The sequence below is a fragment of the Canis lupus genome, chromosome 7 (assembly GCF_003254725.2).
Source record: "Canis lupus dingo isolate Sandy chromosome 7, ASM325472v2, whole genome shotgun sequence".
Taxonomy (NCBI): domain Eukaryota; kingdom Metazoa; phylum Chordata; class Mammalia; order Carnivora; family Canidae; genus Canis; species Canis lupus.
The window spans coordinates 65,963,974-65,988,685 of NC_064249.1; the positions used below are offsets into that span (position 1 = coordinate 65,963,974).

At 35.0% G+C, this 24,712-nt stretch overlaps 1 protein-coding gene and 1 long non-coding RNA gene across 5 annotated transcripts in view; one reads left to right on the forward strand and one right to left on the reverse strand.

Moving 5' to 3' along the window:
• Positions 1–24,712, reverse strand: part of MIB1 (MIB E3 ubiquitin protein ligase 1) — a 137,371-nt gene that overhangs the window by 36,882 nt on the left and 75,777 nt on the right. The window contains exons 11-12 of the mRNA XM_025429334.3: positions 22,581–22,778; positions 14,721–14,872 (exon numbers count right to left, since the gene is read on the reverse strand). Coding sequence (XP_025285119.1) covers positions 14,721–14,872; positions 22,581–22,778 — 350 coding nt within the window. The remainder of the gene's footprint in view (positions 1–14,720; positions 14,873–22,580; positions 22,779–24,712) is intronic.
• On the forward strand, positions 1,385–7,496 carry LOC112647973 (uncharacterized). 4 transcript variants are annotated; one of them, XR_003128621.3, is made up of 3 exons: positions 1,385–2,029; positions 2,351–2,526; positions 3,701–7,496. It is a non-coding gene; the product is annotated as an uncharacterized LOC112647973 (long non-coding RNA). The 4 variants fall into 4 exon arrangements; XR_003128620.3 differs by having other exon boundaries at positions 1,385–1,997; XR_004817226.2 differs by having other exon boundaries at positions 1,386–1,978; positions 2,351–2,476.

Here is a 24,712-nt window from a genome sequence, read left to right on the forward strand (position 1 = left end):
TGACTTGAGTAGGTTACTTAATTGTGATGCCTCGGTTTCTTCATCTATAAAACATGAGAAGAATCATAGATCTTATCTCAAAGAAGTTACTGTGAAAATTGAAAAGGGCTTAGAAAAGTGCCCAGCACTTCATGTGTTTGCTTTAAAAACAAAAGAACAACCTTTCACTGCTACAAAATGGTTTTAGGAAATAATGAGGTGATTTAGAAACCTGAAAATTAACCTATCTTAATCTGAGACATGTATCATCTCACAATATGTGTAAAAGTATTCCAATATCTAGGAAAGCTGGCTTTTCAAAACTGCCAAATGTCTACAGAAGCACTGCTTTAAAATAGCCATCCAAAATAATTCACCTGCTATGGTATTAAATGCTAAAGACAAAAAGAATGTCAGGGACAAACTTCCCTCGTAGGAGAATGAGCTTAAAAAACTGGTAACAGTTTTTCTTAATTTTTAACTGAATCAGTACTTACCAGAATACTGTATTTGAATTAAGAACAAGTAAGAACAAGGTATAGGTTTGGTTTAGGAAAGAAACCTGTTTGTTTGTTCTTGGGCATTTTTAGGTTTGTAAAATCCTAAAACTGTATCTCCGTAAGTACGTTAGATTTGATGTAATAATATTCTTTTCTCCTTAGTTAAAAAAAAAAAAAGCAAATTTCAACATTACAATTTATTGTGAATATGCTATAAAAATTTAGAGCAAAAGTATTTTTCCTTTGAAGCATATACTATTATGTGGCAACATTACAGATTAGATTAATGACTAATTTCAGTCTCTGGTAAAGTAGAAAGGATCATGCCTAAATGTTATTTCAGAAAATTTAAAAGGAATGGCAATGTCAAAGGAAGGAAAAAATACTTCACATTTAAAAATGAAATAGAATTAATAAAAGTGCATTTTAATAGCTCTGTATGTAAATACAGTTTCAATATAAAAGTACATGATTACTTAAAAGCATTCTAGACCCTGTTTCTCATCTAAGCACTACAAAAAATTAACTGAAACTGACACTAAATTAAAAGTTTTAAGTAGCATTTTTCCAAGATTTCATTTACATACTACTCTTTTCTTCCTTAATGATTTCTTTCCATCTTTAATACACAGGTTCTATTTACCATTTCTACATATTTTCCATTCAAATATTATTTCTTAAATTTAAAAAGCATGTTTAGCAACAACTAGCTCTAAAGATAACCCTGCAAAATATCTTCAGGCCTTTAGTTATGTAAAATACCATCATTCATAATATATTTACCAACAAAAAATAGGTTATGAAATATATTTTGGCAACAGAAGGATTTTACTTGTTCCAGGTCTGTCTAAAGACTGTCTTGCAACTAGCCAGGGTAATATTTTTCCTCTTCTTTTTTTCTCTGCAGTGCTTCTAAGTATAGTGACAGCTGCATCAGGCTTTCCTAGTCTCAGCGCAAGCTCAGTGAAAATCTGGGAAATGCAAGTGGAAACATGAGAGACCGCTTTATTTGGCAGTGCTTTAAAAAAAAAAAAAAAAAAAGGCAGAACAAATGGCAAAGCAGTGCTGTGGACCGCAGGATGAACAATCAATAGGCAGAAAGCAAGATAGAGGCTTCCTCAGCTTTTGGATCGACAATCGACAGCTGAGAGACTATTTTTTGCTATGGTTGACTAAATATGGTCAGGGAAGAGAGAGGCACAAGAGAGCCTGTTTGCCTGGGAGTGCATGTTTCAAATGCTTAGCTGCCTATAAAGCTGTAACAGTTTAGCCTGTGGCCACTGAGAGAAGAATATAAGTTAACCTCTGTAGTGACCATGTGGAAGTCCTGACCTTGCTTGCAGACTTGACCTCTGGATATGACAAGGTGGCTTCAATACAGATCTACCAATTAATCCTGGAAACTAAAAACCAAAAACCAAAAAAATCAAAAAAACAACTTCACAGCAAGAAAGATACAGAATATTTCCTGAGAAGTCAGAAGAACCCAATGTATTCTGGTGGGCAAAGGAAAATAGGGTGAATGTTTACAGTTACTTGGGGGGAGTGAGGTGTGTTTTGGTTTTTGTCTGTCTTTTTTGGATTATAAAATTAACTTCCTCTACAACTTTCTCCCCTCTTCTGAAGCATTTCATCTGAAAAATAAGTGAGGTTCATTTTCTTGGCCATTATATCAACCCTCCTTGGTGGTTTAACTTTCTGTACAGCAGATACAAGGTACTCGTATCTGTGCAATACTGGTAATAGGATCTTCCAAGTCAAATAGCCAAATTTCATTCATTTTTATTTTTTTAAGGTGAAGGGAAGGGAGAGGAAAAAGATGGCTTATTTGTTTTTGTTTGTTCATTTGTTTTTCAAATGTATCTTAAAAGGTGAGGTTCTGTATTCACTGATACGGTCCCCTTGCTTCCCTCGGCTCATGGAAAGAAGTGCTGAATCAGCGAATAGAGTGAAGGAACAATCAAGAGGAGATGGCTGCTGCTGATGTGATTATCTAGGTCATTATCTTTCTTCCTCCTGCAAATGCTGCATGGCACTAAGCTTACAGGTAATAGAGCACCACAAGGCCTGCACTTTTAAGGATGCTTATGACTTTCTGCATGCTTACCAATTACTGATGTGATAAATGCTTTTATTGTTAAAGTCTATCTGGGCATTACCTAATTTCATAGTTCAAGTAAACAGCTTATATAGCGTAAAAAGGAATGTTATTCAAGTATCTTGGCAGATAATTCTTGATCTCAAAAATGCATAAATCCATTATTGTCACTGACATCATTAAGGAGTTAGTCTTTCTTGTTTCAGATTAAATGATGATTTTGCATCCTTAGTAAATCACACTCTGCTCCCAAAGTATGCTACCTTTTAAAAACTATTAACTGTCTATTTCAAGGTTTAGTCAACCAAGAGACTTGGCAGATTACAAAATAATTTTTAAAGCTAACTTTAAGTTGGTCACAAAATAAATCAGAATGTGCATGGTAAGTTACCCTAATGCTGCATTGCTGAAACTGCTGTAGTGCTGGGCCTTCTACTGCTACGTTCTGATTTGCTCTCTATGAACTGCACTAACTTTTTATTACAGGCTGCAGAAATTCTACTTTCCTTGCCGTTGTGTTTTCTCCTTTCCTAAATATGAACATTTCTTACGGTGTTCTTTTAAATTAACCTCTTAATACCAGAAAAGTTAAAGGCAACTCACCAACTATAATGTCTTATCAAGCTAAATGATCAAGCTCAAACCCCCGTGCTCATAGGCTAACACCTTTCAGTTCTTTTCAGTGAGACTTTAGAAAAGTTGACTATCTTGGTAGTTATCCTTTATATTAAAAAATAATAATAATCAAAAGAACCCAACTCCCCCAAATTACATATTTATCCAACTATTTGAATGTGTATTCAACCCAAACAAAAGCACCAAAATGCAAAGTTCAGTTAAGTAACTAATTAAGACAAAGGAAGGACAAAGAAGTTTTCAAATAATCATGAATTCCTCATCTGCGACCTTTAAAAAAATAATTCATCATCTTTAAAAATTCAGTTCACTCACACTCTAAAAAGATCTAGTTTTTCTCCTTGTTCTTTCAACTTTACTTTTTTTTTTTCTTTCAACTTTAGACACAATATCAGAAGAAGTACTAATTGGTTAATTGGTTAAGTTTTGGTAAGATATATAGTCTGTAAAAAGAATATGCACTGAGTTCATTACTATCTACTTGTAGGATCTAGAAGCAAACTACAAAATAAGAAGAAATTCGCTCTGAAGACTATGAAGAAACACTAGGCTGATCTTAGAAGTTTCTGAAATATATTCTGTAAAAACTCCACTGATTTTATGAATCTCTGGCAAAAACAACCAGACCAGGACAAAGTTCAACAGATAACTGGTTAGTGTTTAGAAGTGTCTGTGTCCACCAAGAACGAGGAGCCACAAATGGCACTAATGCCATGCTTCAGGTAAATCTGTTATAGTTTAGTCTTTGGTAGTCTCTGCAAATGATCTACCACTGTTCTGAATCAGTAAGCTGTATGTTTTACTAACAAATGGGAAAAATAAAATATTTCATGTTTCTACAGCTAACAACTTAGTAAAACCTACTCAGAGTACATACTTCTTTATGTACCCATATGAACATACAATGCTATGGAATGTAAAGAAGTATGTATTTTTGGTAGGCAATAAACTGCCAGGAGGGAACTACACTGCAGCTAAAATAAGCCTTTGCTTCTTCCTATGTGAATGACTGTAAATTAACCTAATATCTAAGAAATGACCTTTGGCGATACACCACAAAAATGTACCTACTACTTTTAGATGGAAACTAAATGCTGCAAAGATTTCTACTTTGTGAAGAGAAAAAAGTTTAACTAAGGAGATTAAAAATTATCAAAATTATCATGAAACTCTTTTTAAATCTTTTAAGTTTAAAATATACTATTGTTTTACATTTTTAAATTAAGTACTTACATGACTACAATTTGAATACAGAGAAGAAGCTAGTATTACCAGAACAAAAGAGGAAGGGATACACATGACCTATTTTCTGTCTCTACAAATTGATCTTAATTGAAATATATCATATTAGTAGGATCAACTGATTTGTTAAGATTCAAATATAACAAAAACTGATATTACATTTTAACAACTGTTCTTCATAGTTTAATAAATTTAGTCTGCTAACAGAAGAATTTCTGAAGCAAGTTTTGTTTGTTGTTTTAGGCTTTCTGTTTTGAAAGCTATCATAGTTGTAATTCGAAAAGACTATCTTTTAAGTAACATTCTACTCTTCAAAAATAAAAAGTGGTGTTGTCCTCAAGTTAATTAGGTCCTTAGCCCAGTCTTTGTTTTAAATGCTGTTAGTACTTAAAACAAAGATTTATGCATGAAAAATGACAAAATTCTGGGCCTCAGTTGTAGGTTAACAGGGCACATTGCTAACAGATTGCCAAATATTTAAAAGAAATTAGTTTATTATATTATTCTTGAATTTGCTTTCTCCAAAGCAGTACATAAAATGAAAATGCTATAGTTAAGAAATCAATTTACACAGACAGAATAATCATCTTTCACTGGTACTGGGCAACAGCGATTCAATTTTGACAAACATGATAGGCCCACCCACTATTTGTAGTGTGTTGGAGATACCAAAATACTTTTTTTGTATCTTACACAAAATTTATTTTGTATAATATATACTTAATAAAACTCATAAATAATAAAGCTACTGGCAATACTTTACAAGCAGTACCTGTTTCAAGCTACTATGACAGATTTAGAAAAAAAGAAATACTAATATTCATATACTCTAATCATTCCTTATTACAAGTATTATTTCAACTGTAATATTCAGACATGTATAAAGAGCATAATGATATTTGACAATTTTTATGTGTCCCAAGTTGAACAGAATGTCCCTAAGGTTAACTATGGTTATCACTGAAAATATGTATCTCAAAAGTACAGGTTCCTCTACAAAACAACTCAAAAGGCATTACTATACTCATGTTTTATAACATTATAAAATTATAGAACATTGTAAAATTGTAGAACAATTATATTCATTATTTTATAGGCACAATAAAAATGTTTAATAATTACTTTAAAACATCCTGGTGACAAAGAATCTCACTGCTATCATGTTAAGAGTACATAATCCTCAGAAAATGAAATGACAACATCTGTTATTCATTTTAAGAAGCAAAATTATATACTGATTCTAGTGCCTACAAGTTAAATGAACATATCTGAGTATTTTCAATCATTCTAAAATGTCACATCCATCACTTAGATCAGCTGTTCATTTTTAACTGAGTACATAGTAAACTCTGGGCATCTGCTGACACTGGTGTAACTCAAACATTTCAACTGTCTCTCTGACAGGGATAACAGATGCTGACATTATCAAATGCTGTACTATTTTTTTTCCATGGCCTCTCCTTGCCCCGATATGGCCAGTATATGAAACTGAACTGTCATCCAAAAGCACACTTGAGCAACTGGATCTGCTAAACAGCTCCCATATAACTAGTAAAAATAGAAGCCAGTTTTATTGCTATCTTCAGCACTTAAGTCCAGGCAATTTAACACCTGTTTCATTTCTATTAGAATAAATGGAAAGAATTGTAGTTACATTAATTTCACCAGCAGCATACTTACCAACCAACAGATGCAGAATATACTTAATATGAGAACTGTCTGAATATTGCCTAAATTACTGTTGACCTTCTCCTCATTTACTTCAAAACAATAAATGTTTCTTTATTTTTCAAAGTTCTTACTTTATAGGCAAACTATAATATCTCAAACTTTTATTTTTGCAAAATATCTTTATATTTCAAAAGATATCCCTTCCTGATACTGAAACAGTATCCCTGATACTGAAACACAACACTAAAACCACATTATAACAAAAATTTGCTGTACTTACTTTTAAAATATTACTCATGTAGATTTTAATACTCAAATTCACTGATTATAGCTATGCACCACAAGTCCATGCATTATTAAGCTGATAATGGAAGGAACTGGGCAATCTGTACCCAAAATGCTGGAGAATTCAGTCAGGAAAATAGACCTTAAAAAAAGGTTAATATACTAACCTATGATTAGTAACACTACATTAGCAAAAACAAAGAAAAAAGCTGGTATGTGTGGTAGTTCCTTTCAACAGAAGTCCAAGCAATACACCAAATACACATGTGATCTATTTATAAACCAAAGGGCAGAGGTACTTTCTTAAGGCCACTCATATTCCTCCACCCCCTCCCTGTCAGCAACTTGCTATCAGTCCTCAAATATAATACTAAATAAAGGAGCAGTGGGAAGAAAGGTAGCACTACCAGTACTCTTCCCTAACCTATTAGCATACTTGCTTGGTTTACCACCTAACGATAAATACAAAATAGTACATTGAAATACATTAAGGTCTGTTTGTTCCTTTAAATGCTGTTGGTTTTAAAACAGATTATTATCTACATTTAAGAATTATGCAAAGGTATACATTGATAATTCCTTAATGCGACAACAAAATGTTAACATGCACAGACTTCTACTCTGTTCAAGTGGGAAATAGTAGGAAAAGTGTCTCAAAATAGAAAAGTTTATATGTAATGACTAAAGAGTACTGTCTCTAATATTTGTAGAAAGTCCATAACCATAACTGTACAAATAAAGAGCATTTCAATTCTTTTGTATCCCAAACTAGCAGCACTGCAATGCTTTGCTAGAGCTGGTAAAATGGAACCAAATCGCCTCTTCAATGGATTTGGTCCCCTTCAACCAGCTGTAGCTATGCATTGATTACTACAGGACAGCCAACGTTTCCATTTATGAATTTCATCACATGTTGACTAATTTCAGCTTATTTAAATTATTCAGGCTGTGGTTTAAATCAAATAATTTGTTACTGTTAATTCTCCTTGGGAGAACCATAGTGGTTAACAATGTTTATAAAAGGTTTTATGAAAAATGTGTAGATGACTTAAGGATTGCAAATAAAATATTTTTACTTATTTACAGTCTCGGTATTACATTTTTTTATCCTTCAAAAAAGAAATGGTAATGAAATGTAGCCTATGCTGCATAATAAAAAGAAACAAACACATTTCCTTCAAAGGAAGAAAATATTTGGGAAGGTCGCCCAAAACCTATGTGAAACCATAAAGGGAACACCACAGTGTGGTTCAGTTCACATGGACATGTACAGATTTTAAATTAAAGAAAAATATAACATTAAACATAATACTCTAGAAATGCTGGGTCATGATCCCAGGATTAGCATTTAATTTTACTGCTATTTACCTGAATATTGATAGATAAGGTGAAAAAGGAAATGAATGATTCTACAGAATATCTTATGGAGAGACTGAAACAGTTTCTAGTTCTTCCAACCCGAAAACAAAAATTTTTACCCTTCAGAAAAGAAAGGAAACGCTAAGTGTCACTGCTTTTTACGATGTAGGTATTCCACCTCTCCATACTTGTTTCCTTATTTGTAAGATGAAGACCTCTTCTAATAATAACATCCTGTGACTCTCCTCACTGTCTTCTTTGTCCTTTGCAAATATATATATATGCACATAAGCCTCCTCTCTCAGTGGAGAGAAAAAAATTTACAAGGTATCCAACATTCTTCTATTTTTCTTACTGCCTGCAATACAACTACAGGTGATATAATGTTCTTTAACACATGGAAACAAGCATTTCAGTAATTAATGGGGAGTTACTGCCACCAAGTAGTAGTTTAAAAATATAATGTTCAAATAACCTTCAATAGAGCACTCCTCTACTTCAAAGTGAAGATCACCCCTTAAAAGGACGTAGGCAAAGGAAAGTATATATAGAAATAAATCTTATCACTTCATTCAAGTTATTAAGCCTTCATGCTCATATTAATCACAGTTCAATTAGTCACATTAATAAAGCACATCATGTTTGAAGAGTGGATGCATGGCACATATAAGAGAAACTGGACACACTATAAGTATAGTATCATTTAATACACTCAGCTACTTTTTATATACAGCACTCAGCATGTTCAGAGTTTATAAGAAAAGAAAAACACTAAACACAAAGATATGGCCTGGATTATCAAATCTTCATATATTCAACATAGTCTCATTTACCAGGCTTTATTTCAGAATTTAAAAAGTTAAAGGTATCATACATTCTAAATGGAAAAATATGAGTTGTTCTCATATTCAGTGAGATTTAGTATGTCCTTTTGTGGGAATAAGCACATAAAAAATGCCTGTGAAGTTATCTTAGCACTAACCTAAAAACACAAGTATATCACATCATGTGGTTCACTCATATTTTCCTGTTACTTTTGTAAAAATTATATTAAAGAAAAACTTATATTAATATAAGTTTTACTTTAACGAAAAGTTTATATTTATACTAAAGAAAATTTATATTAAAGAAAAATTTGTGAATAACACTACATGAGGTTACATTATAATACTGTTAACAATACCTCCAAAATATCTATCTAATATCAGTATCTCCAAAATACTTGGCTGGTTTTTGGCCAGTTCTGCAGAGAATACCACTAATTTATTTTCATGCCTCTAAAGGAGATCTAAAAACCTAAGGACAGTCAAAAATCAACATCCTCACAGAAAGTATCTAAGTAATGTGCCAATTAATGCTAATCCAAAGAAATTAATTTTCATTTTCAACAACAGAAATGCTTCCTGCTCTTCATTTAAAACTGAAATTTCACCTGTTACAAAAAAGGTGAAATTTCACATATTACAAACAAAGGTAATATAGGGGGATCCCTGGGTGGCTCAGCGGTTTGGCGCCTGCCTTCGGCCCAGGGTGTGATGATGGGGTCCCACATTGGGTTCCCTGCACAGAGCCTGCTTCTCCCTCTGCCTGTATCTTTGCTTCTCTCACTCTCTCTCTCTCTCTGTCTCTCATGAATAAATAAAATCTTTTTTTTTAAAGGCAATATAACTAAAGTCTAGGGAAAGTATCTCTAAATACTAAAAATAAGAAAAAGCATGGTCCTTGGTTAAGATTTCTGAAATTAAAAAAAAAAAACTATATTAAGATATATTGTAACTGCTATTCTAAATGCTCCAAATTTTATAAACCATGATACTAACATACTCAGTGTCTCAGAATGAAAAGCTTACATTGTCTCCCACAATTCTGAAAGAAAAGAAATGGCTTTGTAACTTTCTTAATGTCTGTATTTCATTTACTGTTATACCATGAGGAAACATTAAGATCAGCTTTGAAATCCAGAATCTGCATTGATTTGAGATTTTGAAATCTAGATTTCAAAGTATATTCTTCAAAAATACTGGACATCTAGACATATTTTTTGAAAACCAGGGAAATTATATTTTCTTTTTAAAAAGTACAACCAATAAATAACTCTACTGTGTTAACTTATTGCTGAAAAATTATTACTGCTTACTAATGGCAAAGCTAAGAAATAGAATGCTACTTGAGTTCCACGTATATACACATGTATATATAAATTTTGGAAACTTTTCCATATTGCAAACCATAATAAATTGAAATAATTGTAAGTAAATGTGCTGATATTAAGTTACATTCACAATGATGTAAATGATTTTCTGTAGAAATAATATATGTGTATTCTAATAAAAGAAAAACCTCAAAATTAGCTAAAAATTACACTAACTGAAGTACCATGAATTGCAATTAAAATGGACTATACATGAAGTTCAACAATTAAGCCAAGTATACTAAGGAAGTATAACTGTAGTTTAAAACAAAGATTACAAAGAACAAATTAAAATGTTACAATCCAAGTTAACAGATTAAGTTATAGGAGTTTTTTAAAAAGTTATATGAATTAAAAAGTGCTTACAAAGGGGAAAATGTTGGCACATATTAATCATATCTAATATTTTTTCAAAAATGCTAGTTTTATCAGGTTCCAGAAATAATAAATGAACTATATCTGGTTTTCTCAAATAAGTGTTAAGGCCAAGACTTTCTAAAAAAATTCTGAGTAGACCAAAAATGATTCTTTCTGTTTTTTGACAACACTGATCAGTACAAAGAAAGAAAAGCATATTTTGAGAAAAAAAATATCTGATAAAAAGAGAACTCAAAACGATCTCAATTTGCAATTTCAATTGATATAGAAGTTGTATCATCTTCCGGTACTCTTTAGTGTCCAATTAAAATCCCACTCTTTACCTGGTAATCTAACATTACAACTGCATAAAATGTCTTAAGGAAACAGAAATAAAAAACAGTTATGTAGCTTTAATTAAACCACCACTTTGCTGCAGAATAAAAATGGCTTTTTTCCCTTTTTTTTAATGCTACCTGACACCAATTATTTAATTGAAAGAATCACCATTATAAATTTTCAGAGGAATTCTCAAGATATATGCAAGAAGTGAAGAAATGTAACTAGTATCCTCTCTCCTCTTTGTATAGTTTTATTAGCATTATTAAATATACTACCCCTATTCCCAGCAAAGTGAAATAATTCAAAATATTTAAAAGTTACTCATTTCCTAAACTCTTCAATTTTCAGTTTATCTTAAACTTTTTGATTTAATATAAGCTAAATTCCTTCAATAAAATCTCTCTCTTTTAAAAAAAGATTTCATTTACTTATTTGAGGGTGGGGAGAGGGCACGAGCAGGAGGAGGGGCAGAGGGAGAGGAAAAAGCAGACTCCCTACTGAGCAGGGAGCCTGACATGGGGCTTGATCCCAGGACCCTGAGATCATGACCCAAGCTGAAGGCAGACACTTAACCATCTGAGCCACCCAGGCGTCCAAATAAAATCTCTTTTGACTATTCTAATTTGAAATAATTGCTGTTTGAGCGCCTAACAGTTTCTCTACAGAATCTGTAACTAGTCATATAACATCTTATATCTAGCACTGTCTTGACTGTCAAATTAAGACTAACATTTAACAAATCCGTATCACAAAGCATTGTGGGAGATACAGATGAATAGGAGTGCCCACAATTTTAACAGAAAGAAACATAGAAATACCACAGATAGAAAGTGCAGCAAAATAAGAAAAAAGAAGTATAGGGCAAATAGAAAATGATTCCATTGATGAGATCTAGGAGCTCTGAAAAAAAAGACAGTCAAAATCAAGAAGGAAAGAGGATTAAGAGCATCCTGACAAAAGAAAATGCTTAAATAAAAGAAGAAAACAGACAAAATATTTTAGAAAATGGGAACAGCATATAGCTAAAGAGCAAAGTAAGAAGAGGGAATTTAATTAATGGGAGATAAAGTTAGAAAGACAGGCTTAAGACACACCACAAGTAAGTATGAAAGCCAAGTCCAAGGTGTACAAATTTTATTCTATGTACAACAGGAAGCAACTAAAGATTTGGGAACAGGGGAGAGGAGCCGTTATACCTATGCCTTTAGAATGTAAGTTGGTAACTGTATGAAAGTTAAATCAGAGATAAGACTAAAATCAGAAAGAACAATTAGAAAGATACTATAATAGTTTTAGTAAAAGTGGTGAGTAATTAGATTAGCAACAACGGGAATAGGAAGCATAGAATAGACTGGAAAAAAGGCTAGTAGAATTAATGGAATTTGATAACTAACTAGAAGAATTAGTGAGAGAGTAGTCAAAGATAATCCTAAACAAAGAGGCAGCAAGGGGAATGATGGATGTACATCATGTACAATTAAATCATTCATTGTCCATGTGTTTGTCTTGAAACCATAATACAGACCATAGTTCAGAAAAAATAATACAAGAAAGTTAAGAGCTATTATTCTTTTTTCTTTTTTAAGTAGGCTCCATGCCCAGTGTGCAGTTCCACACAGAGTTGAACTCACGACCCTGAGATCAAGACGTGAACAGAGATCAAGAGTCAGACACTTAACCAACTAAGCCACCCAGGTGCCCCCTAAGAGCTATTATTAAGTCAGATTCTTGGGACGCCTGTATGGCTCAGCGGTTGTGCGCCTCCCTCTGGCCCAGGGAGTGACTCTGGAGTCACGGGATCCGCACAGGGAGCCTGCTTCTCTCATGAATAAAAAAAAAGATTTTATTTATTTATTCATGAAAGACACAGAGAGAGAGGCAGAGACACAGGCAAAGAGAGAAGTAAAGTAGGCTCCCTGTGGGAAGCCCGATGTGGAACTCGATCCCAGGACCCCGGGACCACAACCTGAGCCAAAGGCAGATGCTCAACCACTGAGCCACCCAGGTGCCCCTAAATAAATAAAATCTTAAAAAAAAAAAAAATGTCAGATTCTTGCTCAACTTCTAGCTGCTTCATAAGTCAGCTATGTGATCTTGAATAAGTAAATTCATCTCTTTATAAGCTTCATATTCTTTTCTATAAAAAGAGGATATTAACACCTGCCTCAAAAAGCTGTTGAAAGGATTAAAGGAGATAATGCATGTAAACCATTTAGTAGAGGCCTTGCCTGGGTAAGTGCTATCATCATCGTCTGAGAGGCAGGAAACATATAATACTATTTTGTCACCTTCACAATGCCAAAAAGTATGAAGTGTTCAAATATTTATAATTTGGAAAACAAATCAAGACACAATCTAAAATATGGTCATTTATTTCCTCCCACATTATGTACCCATTTTTAGGGGCATCAACAAGCAATAGCAGGAAAATCCTTTTGTTCTCTGTGCTCACCCTCTAGTGGTGATCCTAAGAAGCTAAAAAATAGCAAAAACTACAATACACGATATAAAAATGCAATATGGAACCAGAGGACAAGAATGTATGGGGATGTAATATAGCTAATATTGTACTGTATATTTCAACGTTGATAAGTGAGTAAATCTTATAAGTTCTGATCACAAGAAAAATTATTTGTAATCACATGTGGTGAAGGTGAAGGATGTTAACCAATCATTTCATAACATACTCATGTATCAAATCATTATATTATGCAATTGAAACTAACAATACCATATGTCAATTATATCTCACTTTTAAAAAAAGAATTCAGGATAGATTAAACTAAGTAAACTTCAGAGTGAACTGCTAGCTCCCTCAGTCAAGATACGCAGACTTAATTCAACTATAAACAGAAGACATCTAATACAGAATTTTCTAAAATGCTTCTCAAGAGTTAAGCATTTATTATTCACAGAAAGCTCTAGATTAAAAAAAAAACTAAGTTTTCTTGTTCTGTGAGACTTTGCAGATCCTTAAAGTTCTTTGATTTCCCAGAAGCTTTTCTCAAACTATACCCAGCAGATACTGCTTTTTAGTGGACTAACACTATTGTTAACAGCTGGGGAATTACTACACTAGAAGATTATATAATTATATTATTAATAAGGAATTAGGTACTTAATTATTTAGCCACAAGTTAAAAAAAATAATGGGGTGGCTGGGGAGGGCCCAGTCGGTAAGTGCCTGACTCTTCACTTCAACTCAGGTCTTGATCTCGGGGTCTTGAGTTCAAGCCCCAAGTTGGGCACCACACTGGGCATAGAGCCTACTTCAAAAAAAAAAACAAAACAAAAAAAAACAAAATAAAACATGTAAATGGATAACATAAGATGAAAGGACACAGTGAGAATGATCTTTAAGAAACATAAACCTCAGGGATCCCTGGGTGGCTCAGCGGTTTAGCGCCTGTCTTTGGCCCAGGGCACGATCCTGGAGTCCCGGGATCGAGTCCCACGTCAGGCTCCCAGCATGGAGCCTGCTTCTCCCTCCTCCTATGTCTCTGGCTCTCTCTCTCTCTCTGTCTATCACAAATAAATAAATCTTTAAAAAAAAAAAGAAAAAGAAACATAAAACCTCAGGGATCCCTGTGTGGCTCAGGGGTTTAGCCCCTGCCTTTGGCCCAGGGCATGATCCTGGAGTCCCAGGGTCAAGTCCCACATCAGGCTCCCTACATGGAGCCTGCTTCTCCGTCTGCCTGTGCCTCTGTCCACCCCCCACCCCCCGTGTGTCTCTCATGAATAAATAAAGTCTTAAAAAAAAAAAAAAGGAAAGAAACTTCAAAAAGGAATGTATTTTAATTAAATCTTTAAATATAAGTATTCTTGATACTTTATAACCATATTTAATATATTTCAAAGTCACCTCATAATTCTTGTATTAATTTAATAAAAAAATAAATAAAACTAATCTATTTAGTGAAGACATAACTTTCACAGCCTTTAAAATGATTTATAAAATACTAAAATAAGCCATTATTTCCTCATCAGTATCAGAAAGAGAACCAGTACTAGGAAACTATTTTTAAACTGCATATAAAATAGTAAAAGATGTGATCTTTACCTGGGATTTCCTCTTAGTGCAGCATGGTGTAGAGCATTAAATCCATTATTGTTTGTAATGGTAACATCTGCTCCAGCTTCTAGAAGAACTGCCAGAATGTCATCACGTTTCTTACTTATTGCATCATGAAGAGGAGTATCCCCTTCAGAATCCTTTTTTTAATTTGAAGAGACATTCATTAGTTCTTGCACCAAACATCACATGCAATATTAATATATATATATATATATACACACACTTAACTACTAAACAGAAGCCATATCCAAAAACCTTTAATAAAACATCCAGTGTTAAATTTTAAGATGCAGGCAAGAAATGTTAGCCTCATTATAGTAAATAAACTCATACTCAATCTAGAATACAATAAACATGTTGTAGCCTACCAAAGAAAAGGAAAAATAAAATTCAAAACATGCTCAAATATGATTTAGCTAATTACAAAAATTAATGAAGTGAAAAAAGCTGCCCCCAAAATTCATTCCTACTACACCATATTCCTATTAGAACTGTTATGCCCGAAAATTTCAAAACAAACCTATACCAGTCTTGGGGCCCTAGAGCAATGAATTAAAAATCAATAGTTTTCAACCTTGGCTGCACATTTAGAATCTGTAGGGGATGGGGCACCTGGGTGGCTCAGTCAGTTAAGCATCTGCCTTTGGTTCGAGTCATGATCCCAGGGCCCTCATAACAAATTCCTAACCCAAATTCAATCCAATCAGGCACTCTCAAGCCTCCTGTCTAATGTCACTAAAAATTCAGTCTTCAACTTGAGATAGGCTCTTAATATGGCTGGAATAAGCTTCTATAAGCCCTGATCTGTCCTTCCTTCTTGTCCCCACAGTAGCTATTCCAAACATTTATCACTCTTCTCAATGATCTTTTGTAGACTTACTACTCCACATTCACTCTCAACAAATGACTATCTCCCATTTCAGACCAAAAACAATCAACAGGTATAAATTCTCTCTCCTTCAACAGATTAACACCCTCTAATTCCTCCTCCACCACCCCCCCAATTCTATAATCCACTTAGAGGCTTTAAATTCTAAACCATGCCAGTTCCAAAATGCCGTACCTCAGAAATATCAATCTCCAATAACCATCTAGCTGAACAAAATCTCCAATTCTTTCAGTTCTCAAATCCTCAGTCCTATTGCTCCTATTTTATTTCTTCATTGCTTCTCTGATACCAATCCAATCTAATCCATCTGGTTGCTAAGACTGTGGATAGGAATTATCTCTTAGGTGACTCTCGCCTCAAAAATTAGGTATTACTAGAGGAGTCCAAGAAGGTGGAGGAGTCCAAGACAGGAGAGGAATAGGAGACCTTAGCTTCCTCAGGTTCCAGGAATTCAGATAGACACCTATCAAATTATTCTGAACACTTGCCAACTCAACCAGAGATCTAAGAAAAGAATAGCTGCAACTCTACATATAGAAAATCGACCACTTTCTTCAAGGTAGGAGGTTAAATCCAAGGCTATATATGGGAAGACATATATCGCTTATATATAGACCTCGGTGGTCTATCTTGGCAGCCAGCATCGGAAAGTGATATAACAGCACAAAATGAGAACATCTAGATGTCTGCTCCATTGAGGGATGTCCTGGCCTGAAAGGTGTTTAGGTGGCAAAGGATGGAATCCTAGGTGGGACACTGTGGTCTCAGGATCATCAGGGTCACAGGAAGACTGGAGGTGCCTGAGTGCAGAAGAGTTTCCCAGGCATCAGAGCGGAGAAGCCAGTTGACATCAGAGACCCCAGGAGTCGGATCTCAGCTCGGGGATGCCATAAACCACGTACCACAGCACAGTCAGGCAACCATTCCCTGAGCAGGGACCCAGCAAGCAGCAGAACCTCCATGAGAACCCCCTACAGAAGTCTGCAGGGTTTGGAGACTCAAAAGAGGGTCATATGCCTGAGATAGAAACTCTCAGTCACAGGCTGGGTGAACAGTGTGGCCAGAGACCAAGCAGACAGGAGTGACTGGCTGCTTTTCCTTGAGGGCACAATGAGGACTGGGGCTGGGAGCTCTGGGCTCCAAGGCTGGAGACTGGAAGGCCCATTTTCATTCTTATCTTCTAAAGTGATGGGGAGGGGATCCCTGGGTGGCTCAGCGGCTCAGCGGTTTAGTGCCTGCCTTTGGCCCAGGGCGCGATCCTGGAGTCCTGGGATCGAGTCCCACGTCGGGCTCCCGGCATGGAGCCTGCTTCTCCCTCTGCCTGTGTCTCTGCCTCTCCCTCTCTCCATGTCTATCATAAATAAATAAATAAATCTTTAAAAAAAAAATAAAGTGATGGGGAAAGCCTTCAGGGTACAAAAGCCACCTAGAGCAATCAGAGCACATTACTTAGCCTGGATCCCTATCAAGGGCAGTACAACTGCACTAGGGTGGGGGTGGGGATGGGGGTGGGAGACAAACACAGGATGAATGGGATGGACAGAAACAGAATCAGTACAGAATTTGATAGATAAGTGATACCATAAACCAACATAACATTAGAATAATTGGGATCCCAAAAGAAGAGGAAAGGGGAGGCAGAAGGTATACTGGAGAAAATTATAGTGGAGAAGTTCCCTAATCTGAGGAAGGAAAGAGGCATTCAAGTCCAGGAGGCACAGAGAACCTCCTTTAAAATCAATAAAAATAGGTCAACAACTATAGTGAAACTTGCAAATCTCAGAAATAAAGAGAAAATCCTGAAAGCAGTTCAGGACAAGAGGTCCATAACCTACAAGGATAGAAACATTAGACTGGCAGAAGACTTATCCACAGAGACCTGGCAGGCCAGAAAAGACTGGCATGATATATTCAGGGTGCTAAATGAAAAAACATGTAGCCAAGAATACTTTATCCAGCTAGGATATCATTCAAAATAGGAGAGATAAAAAGCTTTTGGGACAGAAACTAAAAAAATTTGTGATCACTAAACCAGCCCTGCAAGATATATTAAAAGGGATCCTTTAAACGAAGAGAGCAGGATCCCTGGGTGGCGCAGCGGTTTAGCACCTGCCTTTGGCCCGGGGCGTGATCCTGGAGACCCGGGATCGAATCCCACGTCGGGCTTCCGGTGCATGGAGCCTGCTTCTCCCTCTGCCTGTGTCTCTGCCCCTCTCTCTCTCTGTGTGACTATCATAAATAAATAAAAATTTTAAAAAAAAGTTAAAAAAAAAAGATTTTATTAAAAATAAATAAATAAATAAATAAATAAATAAAATAAACGAAGAGAGCCCTCAAAAGTAACAAAGACCAGAAAGCAACAGAGACGATATACAGAAGCAGTGACTTTACAGGTAATAACAATGGCCCTAAATGATTTCATCTCTTTCAATAATTACTCTGAATATAAATGGAGTAAACGCCTCAATCAAAAGGCATAGGCCATAAGATTGGATTAAAAAGCAAGACCCATCGATATGCTATCTGCAAGAGACTTATTTTAGATCCAAAGACATCTCCAGATTGAAAGTGAGGAAGCAGAAAACCATTTATCATGCTAATAGACATAAAAAAAAAAAAAAGAAAAAAGAACTGTGGTGGCAATTGTTAAATCAGAAAAATGAGATTTTAAACCAAAGACTAATAAGAGATAAGGAAGGACATTGTTAAAAGGGTTTATCCAACAAGAAGATCTAACAATTGTAAATATTTATGTCCCTAACAGGGGAGCAGCCAATTATATAAACCAATTAATAACAAAACTAAAGAAACACATTGATAATAATACAACAATAGTATGAGACTTTAACACCCCATTCATTGCAGTGGACAGATCATCTAAACAGAAATTCAACAAGGAAACAAGGGCTTTGAATGACACACTGGACCAGATGAAGTTCAGAGATATATTCAGAGCATTTCGTCCTAAAGCAGAATACACATCCTTCCCGAGTGCACATGGAACACTTTCCAAAATAGATCACATCCTAGATCACAAGTCAGGTCTCAACCAGTAACAAAAGACTGGGATCGTTTCCTGCATATTTTCATATCATAATACTTTGAAACTGGAACTCAATCACAAGAGGAAATTTAGAAAGAACTCAAATACATGGAAACTAAAGAACATCCTACTGAAGAATGAATGGGTCAACCAGGAAATTAAAGAATTTTTTAAATTCATAGAAACAAATGAAAATGAAAACAGAACTGTTCAAAACCTTTGAGATCCAGCAAAGATGGTCCTAAGAGGAAAGTATACATTAATACAAGCCTCTCTCAAGAAAAAAAGAAAGGTTTCAAATACACAACCTAACCTTACACCTAAAGGAGCTGGGGAAAGAACAGCAAACAAAGCGTAAACTCAGCAAGAGAAGAGAATTAAAGATTAGAGCAGAACTCAATGAAATAGAAACTGACAGAACAGTAGAACAGATAAACGAAACTAGGAACTGGTTCTCTGAAAGAATTAATAAGATCAATAAAACACTGGCCAGACTTACCAAAAAGAAAAGAGAAAGGATCCAAATAAATAAAATCATGAATGAAAGAGATCACAACCAACACCAAAGAAATACAAACAATTATAAGAACGTATTATGAGCAACGGTATGCCAACAAATTTGGCAATCTGGAAGAAATGGATGCATCCTAGAGACCTATAAACTGCCAAAACTGGAACAGGAAGAAATAGAAAACCTGAACTGACCCATAATCAGCAAGGAAATTGATGCAATAATCAAAAATCTCCCAACAAACAAGAGTCTAGGGCCGGATGGCTTCCCAGGGGAATTCTACCAAACATTAAAGAATTGTTATGTTTCTGAAGCTGTTTCAAAAAATAGAAATGGATGGAAAACTTCCAAACTCTTTCTATGAGGCCAGCATTACTTGATCCCAAAACCAGATAAAGATCTCACCAAAAAGAATTACAGACCAATATTCCTGATGAACATGGATGCAAAAATTCTCCCCAAAATACTAGTCAATAGGATCTAATGGTACATTAAAAAGATTATTCACCATGACCAAATGGGATTTATTCCTTAGCTGCAAGGGTGGCTTAAAATCCACAAATAAATCAGTGTGATATACTTTTTTTTAATAAAAGAAAGAATAAGAACCATATGATCTTCTCAATAGCTGCAGAAAAAGCATGTGACAAAGTACAGCATCCTTTCTTGATTAAAACTCTTCACAGTGAAGAGACAGAGGGAACATATCTCAGTATCATAAAAGCCATATATGAAAAGCCCATAGTGAACATTATTCTCAATGGGGAAAAACTGAGAGCTGTTCCCCTAAGGTCAGGAACATAAAAGGGATGTCCATTATTACCACTGCTGTTCAACATAGTACTAGAAGTCCTAGCCTCAGCAACCAGACAACAAAAAGGAATAAAAGACATGTCAACTGGCAAAGAAAAAGTCAAACTCACACTCTTCACAGATGACATAATATTCTATGGGGAAAACCCAAGATTCCACCTCAAAATTGCTAGAACTCATGCAGAAATTCAGCAAAGTTGCAGGTTACAAAATCAATGCACAGAAATCAGTTCCATTTCTATACAGTAACAATGAGACAGGAGAAAGAGAAGTTAAGGAGCCAATTCCATTTGCAATTGCACCCCAAACCGTAAGATACCTAGGAATAACCTAACCAAAGAAGCAAATAATCTATACTCAGAAAACTATAGAACATACATGAAATAAACTGAGGAATACACAAAGAAATGGAAAAACATTCCACACTCATGGACTGGAAGAACAAATATTATTAAATGTCTGTTACCTGGAGCAACCTATACATTCAATGCAATTCCTATCAAAATACCAATTTTTTTCACAGAGCTTGAACAAATAACCCTAAAATTTGTTTGGAACCAGAAAAGAACCCAAATAGCCAAAGGAGTATTGAAAACTAAAACTAGTGGCATCACAATGCCAGACTTCAAGCTCTATTACAAAGCTGAAATCATCAAGACAGCATGGTATTGGCACAAAAATAGACATAGATCAATGGTACAGAATGGAGAACCCAGAAATGGACCCTCAACTCTATGGTCAACTCATCTTCGACAAAGCAGGAAAGAACAGCCAATGGAAAAAAAAAAACAGTTTCTTCAACAAATGGTGTTGAGAAAATTGGACAATCACATGCAGAAGAATGACACTGAACCATTTCCTCAAACCATACACAAAAAGAGACTCAAAATAGATGAAAGATATAAATGTGAGACAGGAACCCATCGAAATTCTAGAGGAAAACACAGGCAGCAACCTCTGTGACCTTCATCACAGCAACTTCTTGCTAGACAAGTTCCAAAGATAAGGGAAACAAAGGTAAGAATGAACTATTAGGACTTCATCAAGATAAAAAGCTTTTGAACAGCAAAGGAAACAGTAGACAAAACCAAAAGACAATCGAGAGAATAGTAGAAGATATTTATTAATGTCTTATCAGAAAAGGGCTAGTATCCAAAATCTATAAAGAACTCATCAAACTCAACATCCAAAAAACAATTTTAATCAGAAATAGGCAGAAGACATGAACAGATTTCTCCAAAGAAGACATACAAATACCAAAGGACACATGAAAAAATGCTCAACATCACCCAGCATCAGGAAAATACAAATCAAAACCACAATGAGATGCTACCCCACACCAGTCGACTAAAATGAACAAGTCAGGAAACAACAGTTGTTGGCAAGGATGCAGAGAAAGGGGAACCCTCTTACACTACTGGTAGAAATGCAAGTTGGTGCAGCCACTCTGGAAAACAGTATGGAGATTCCTCAGAAAGTTGAAAATAGAGCTACACTCTGACCCAGCAAGTGCACTACTAGGTATCTATCCAAAGGATGCAAAATAGTGATCCAAAGGGGCACCTATACCCAATGTTTTTAACAGCAATGTCTATAATAGCCAAACTATGGAAATAGCTAGGAGTCAATCAACAGATGAATAAAGATGTAATACACACACACACACACACACGCACGCACACAATGGAATATTACTCAGCCATCAAAAAGAATGATATCTTGCCACTCGAGAAACAACCTGAATAGAGCTAGAGGGTATTATGCTAAGTGAAAACATCAATCAGGTAAGACAATTATCATATAAACTCTTTCACATGTGGAATTTACAAAATAAAGTATCATATAGAAAGAGAAGAAAAAATAAAACAAGATGAAATCAGACAGGAAGACAAACTGTAAGAGATTCCTAATCATAGGAAACAAACTGAGGGTTAAAAAGGGATGGGGTAACTAGGTGATGGACCTTAAGGAGGGTATGTGATGTAAAGAGCACTGGTTATTACATAAGACTGATAAATCACTGACCTCCACCTCTGAAATTAAGAATAGATAATATGTTAATTAATTGAACTTAAATTTAAAAAAAAATTTTAAAAATAGGTCCTACTGAAAATCAACTCTTCAATCCTATGTATTTTCCAAAACAGAAAATCTTCCTAATGACTAGATCGAGACTCTAAGATAAATTAGGCTACAATTAAAATAATTTAGATAATTATAAAATAACTATCATGAAATGCAGCCCATTATACTTCCTTAAGCTGCTGAAGCTCACTGTCATGATCAATAAAGTTGAATCAAATTAATTCAAGCCAGTATTTCTGCAAGGAAGTCTCCATCCCCACCCTCCAATATAAAACCAATCCACTCACATTTTCCTTAAAAAGGCTTTTCTTTTTCTTTTTTTTTTTTTTAAAGGCTTTTCTAAGAAGAATAGCTGCCAATTTTATCACAGTCTATGCCTTTGGTATCATTTACAATGACTAATCAAACAAAAACATGTGGATAACAAAGGAATGCTTACCATAGAACTCAATATTTCCCTTTAACAGAATCCTAGCAACACCAGCAGAATATACGTCATTTTACCTGGAGACTAGGATGACAGCCAAAGTCCAATAAAGTCTTCACAACCTGAAGATGGCCTTTATTGACAGCAATATGAAGTGGCGTCTGTCGCCGCTTGTTGCGAGCATTCAAGTCAGCACTGCCCCGGTGCAGTACTTCTATAACAGCACCTTCATCTCCGAAAGCTGCATGGTGAACGGCTCTATCTCCATCTTTATCCTAAACATCAGCATTTAAATATGAATTAGTGAGTGAATATTTTAGAAAGAAAAATAAGACCTGAAGCTATAATTCATCAAGAACCAAATTAATGTGAGAAAAGAAAACACAAAATGGAGCCCACTAGAAATTCACTTGAATAGTGATTAACTCCAAAGATAAATGATGAACCTGGATCAATACACTATGTCACATATATACTGGACCAATACTTATATCAGAAGTAGTCTGATCTTTCATTACTCCTAATTTACCAGGAATGATGGTAAGTCAATGTTAGGAAAACGTTAAATTATGACGCAACTATATATATTTTTATATTTGAACAATTTTACAAAGACTTTTTAATGACATAAAAATTATATAAACATTAGCTGAATGATTACAAAAAAAAAGAAAGGATGCCAACTATGATCTCAATGAACTTTGAGAGAAATATATCAACATATTAACATTGGTGATATCTAGCTGGTGAGCATATACTTTTCTGTATATTCAAGAACAAAAAACATTAAGTACACCTTAAAAGCTAAAAATGAAACACAAATCAGCATAACTTCATATATCTGAAATTCCAAAACTATTTCGGAAGAATCCAGCAAGTATGCCTTACCTTTTATAATAGGTCTATTTTTGGAGATGAGAAGTAAAGAAAGACTCAAATGCTTAAAGTTTTTTAAAGTGTATGAAACTTTTTTTTTTTTAAGAGTGTATGTGTGTGAGCAGGGGCAAAGGATGCAGAAGGGGGAGAGAGAATCCCAAGTTGACTCTGCAGAGCCCAGGGTAGGGCTTAATCTCACAACCCTGAGACATGACCTGGGCTGAAATCAAGAGTCCAATGCTTAACTAAGCCATACAGGCACCCCTGCAGGAAACTACTTTTTAAAGGGAGATATAAAATGCCTGTAGTGCACCATGAAGATAATATATGTAGTGCACATCAAAAAAAAAAAAAAAAAAAAAAAGTCCCATTACTTTGCTATATGCAGACAGAGATGGATATTATAAGGATACTATATTCCAAACTACATCTCAAATTTTAACACCAGAAATAAGCATGTTTTAAGCCTTTCTCTAGAACACTGGTTCCCAACCCACAGTCCTACCCCTTGTGGACTCTAGTTTTAGCAAGTGGTTTGAAATCCGTATAGTACTCAGGATTATGTGAACTACTTTTCACAGATGTAAATTAAAAACAAAACAACAGTTCATTCAAAACTGCTGAATTCAAAATATTTTCTCAGACAGATATTTAAAGTAAAACCGCTCTTCTAGGAGTCCACAGCAATTTGACAACCATCCTTGAAAAGGTAGGAAACTGGGGATCCCTGGCTGGCTCAGTGGTTTAGCGCCTGCCTTCAGCCCAGGGTGTGATCCTGGAGTGCCGGAATCGAGTCCTGAGTCCCGCATCTGGCTCTCTGCATGGAGCCTGCTTCTCCCTCTGCCTGTGTCTCTGCCTCTCTCTGTCTCTTTCATGAAAATAAATAAAATCTAAAAAAAAAAAAAAAAAAAAAAGGAAAGAAAGAAAAGGTAGGAAACTATGGCTCAGCAGTACTTCTTCCTAATAACCTAGCTAAGCCAAAGCAGGAGGTTTTGTTACCTGTCAACTTGAGCATCAAGGAACTGGCACACTACCACATCAAAGATTTAAGATTCAACTCATGTGCCTTTGAGTAGCACTGTATTTAAACAACCCAGAGAAACAAGTTTTTTACAAAAGAAAATTCTATGTTTATATGTACATGTGTGCGAGAGACAGATCAATCTCTCCAGTAGTATGTTTCAGAATCTTAGATTTAAGCTCTTCCTACCCTTCAATTTAGATGTTTTGTTACAATTTTTAAGCCAATCTAAGTGGTTCTTCTGTTAAAAGGAACATCAACTCCACTAACACTGAATAAAAACAGAACTATTTATGAAATGTATCACATATT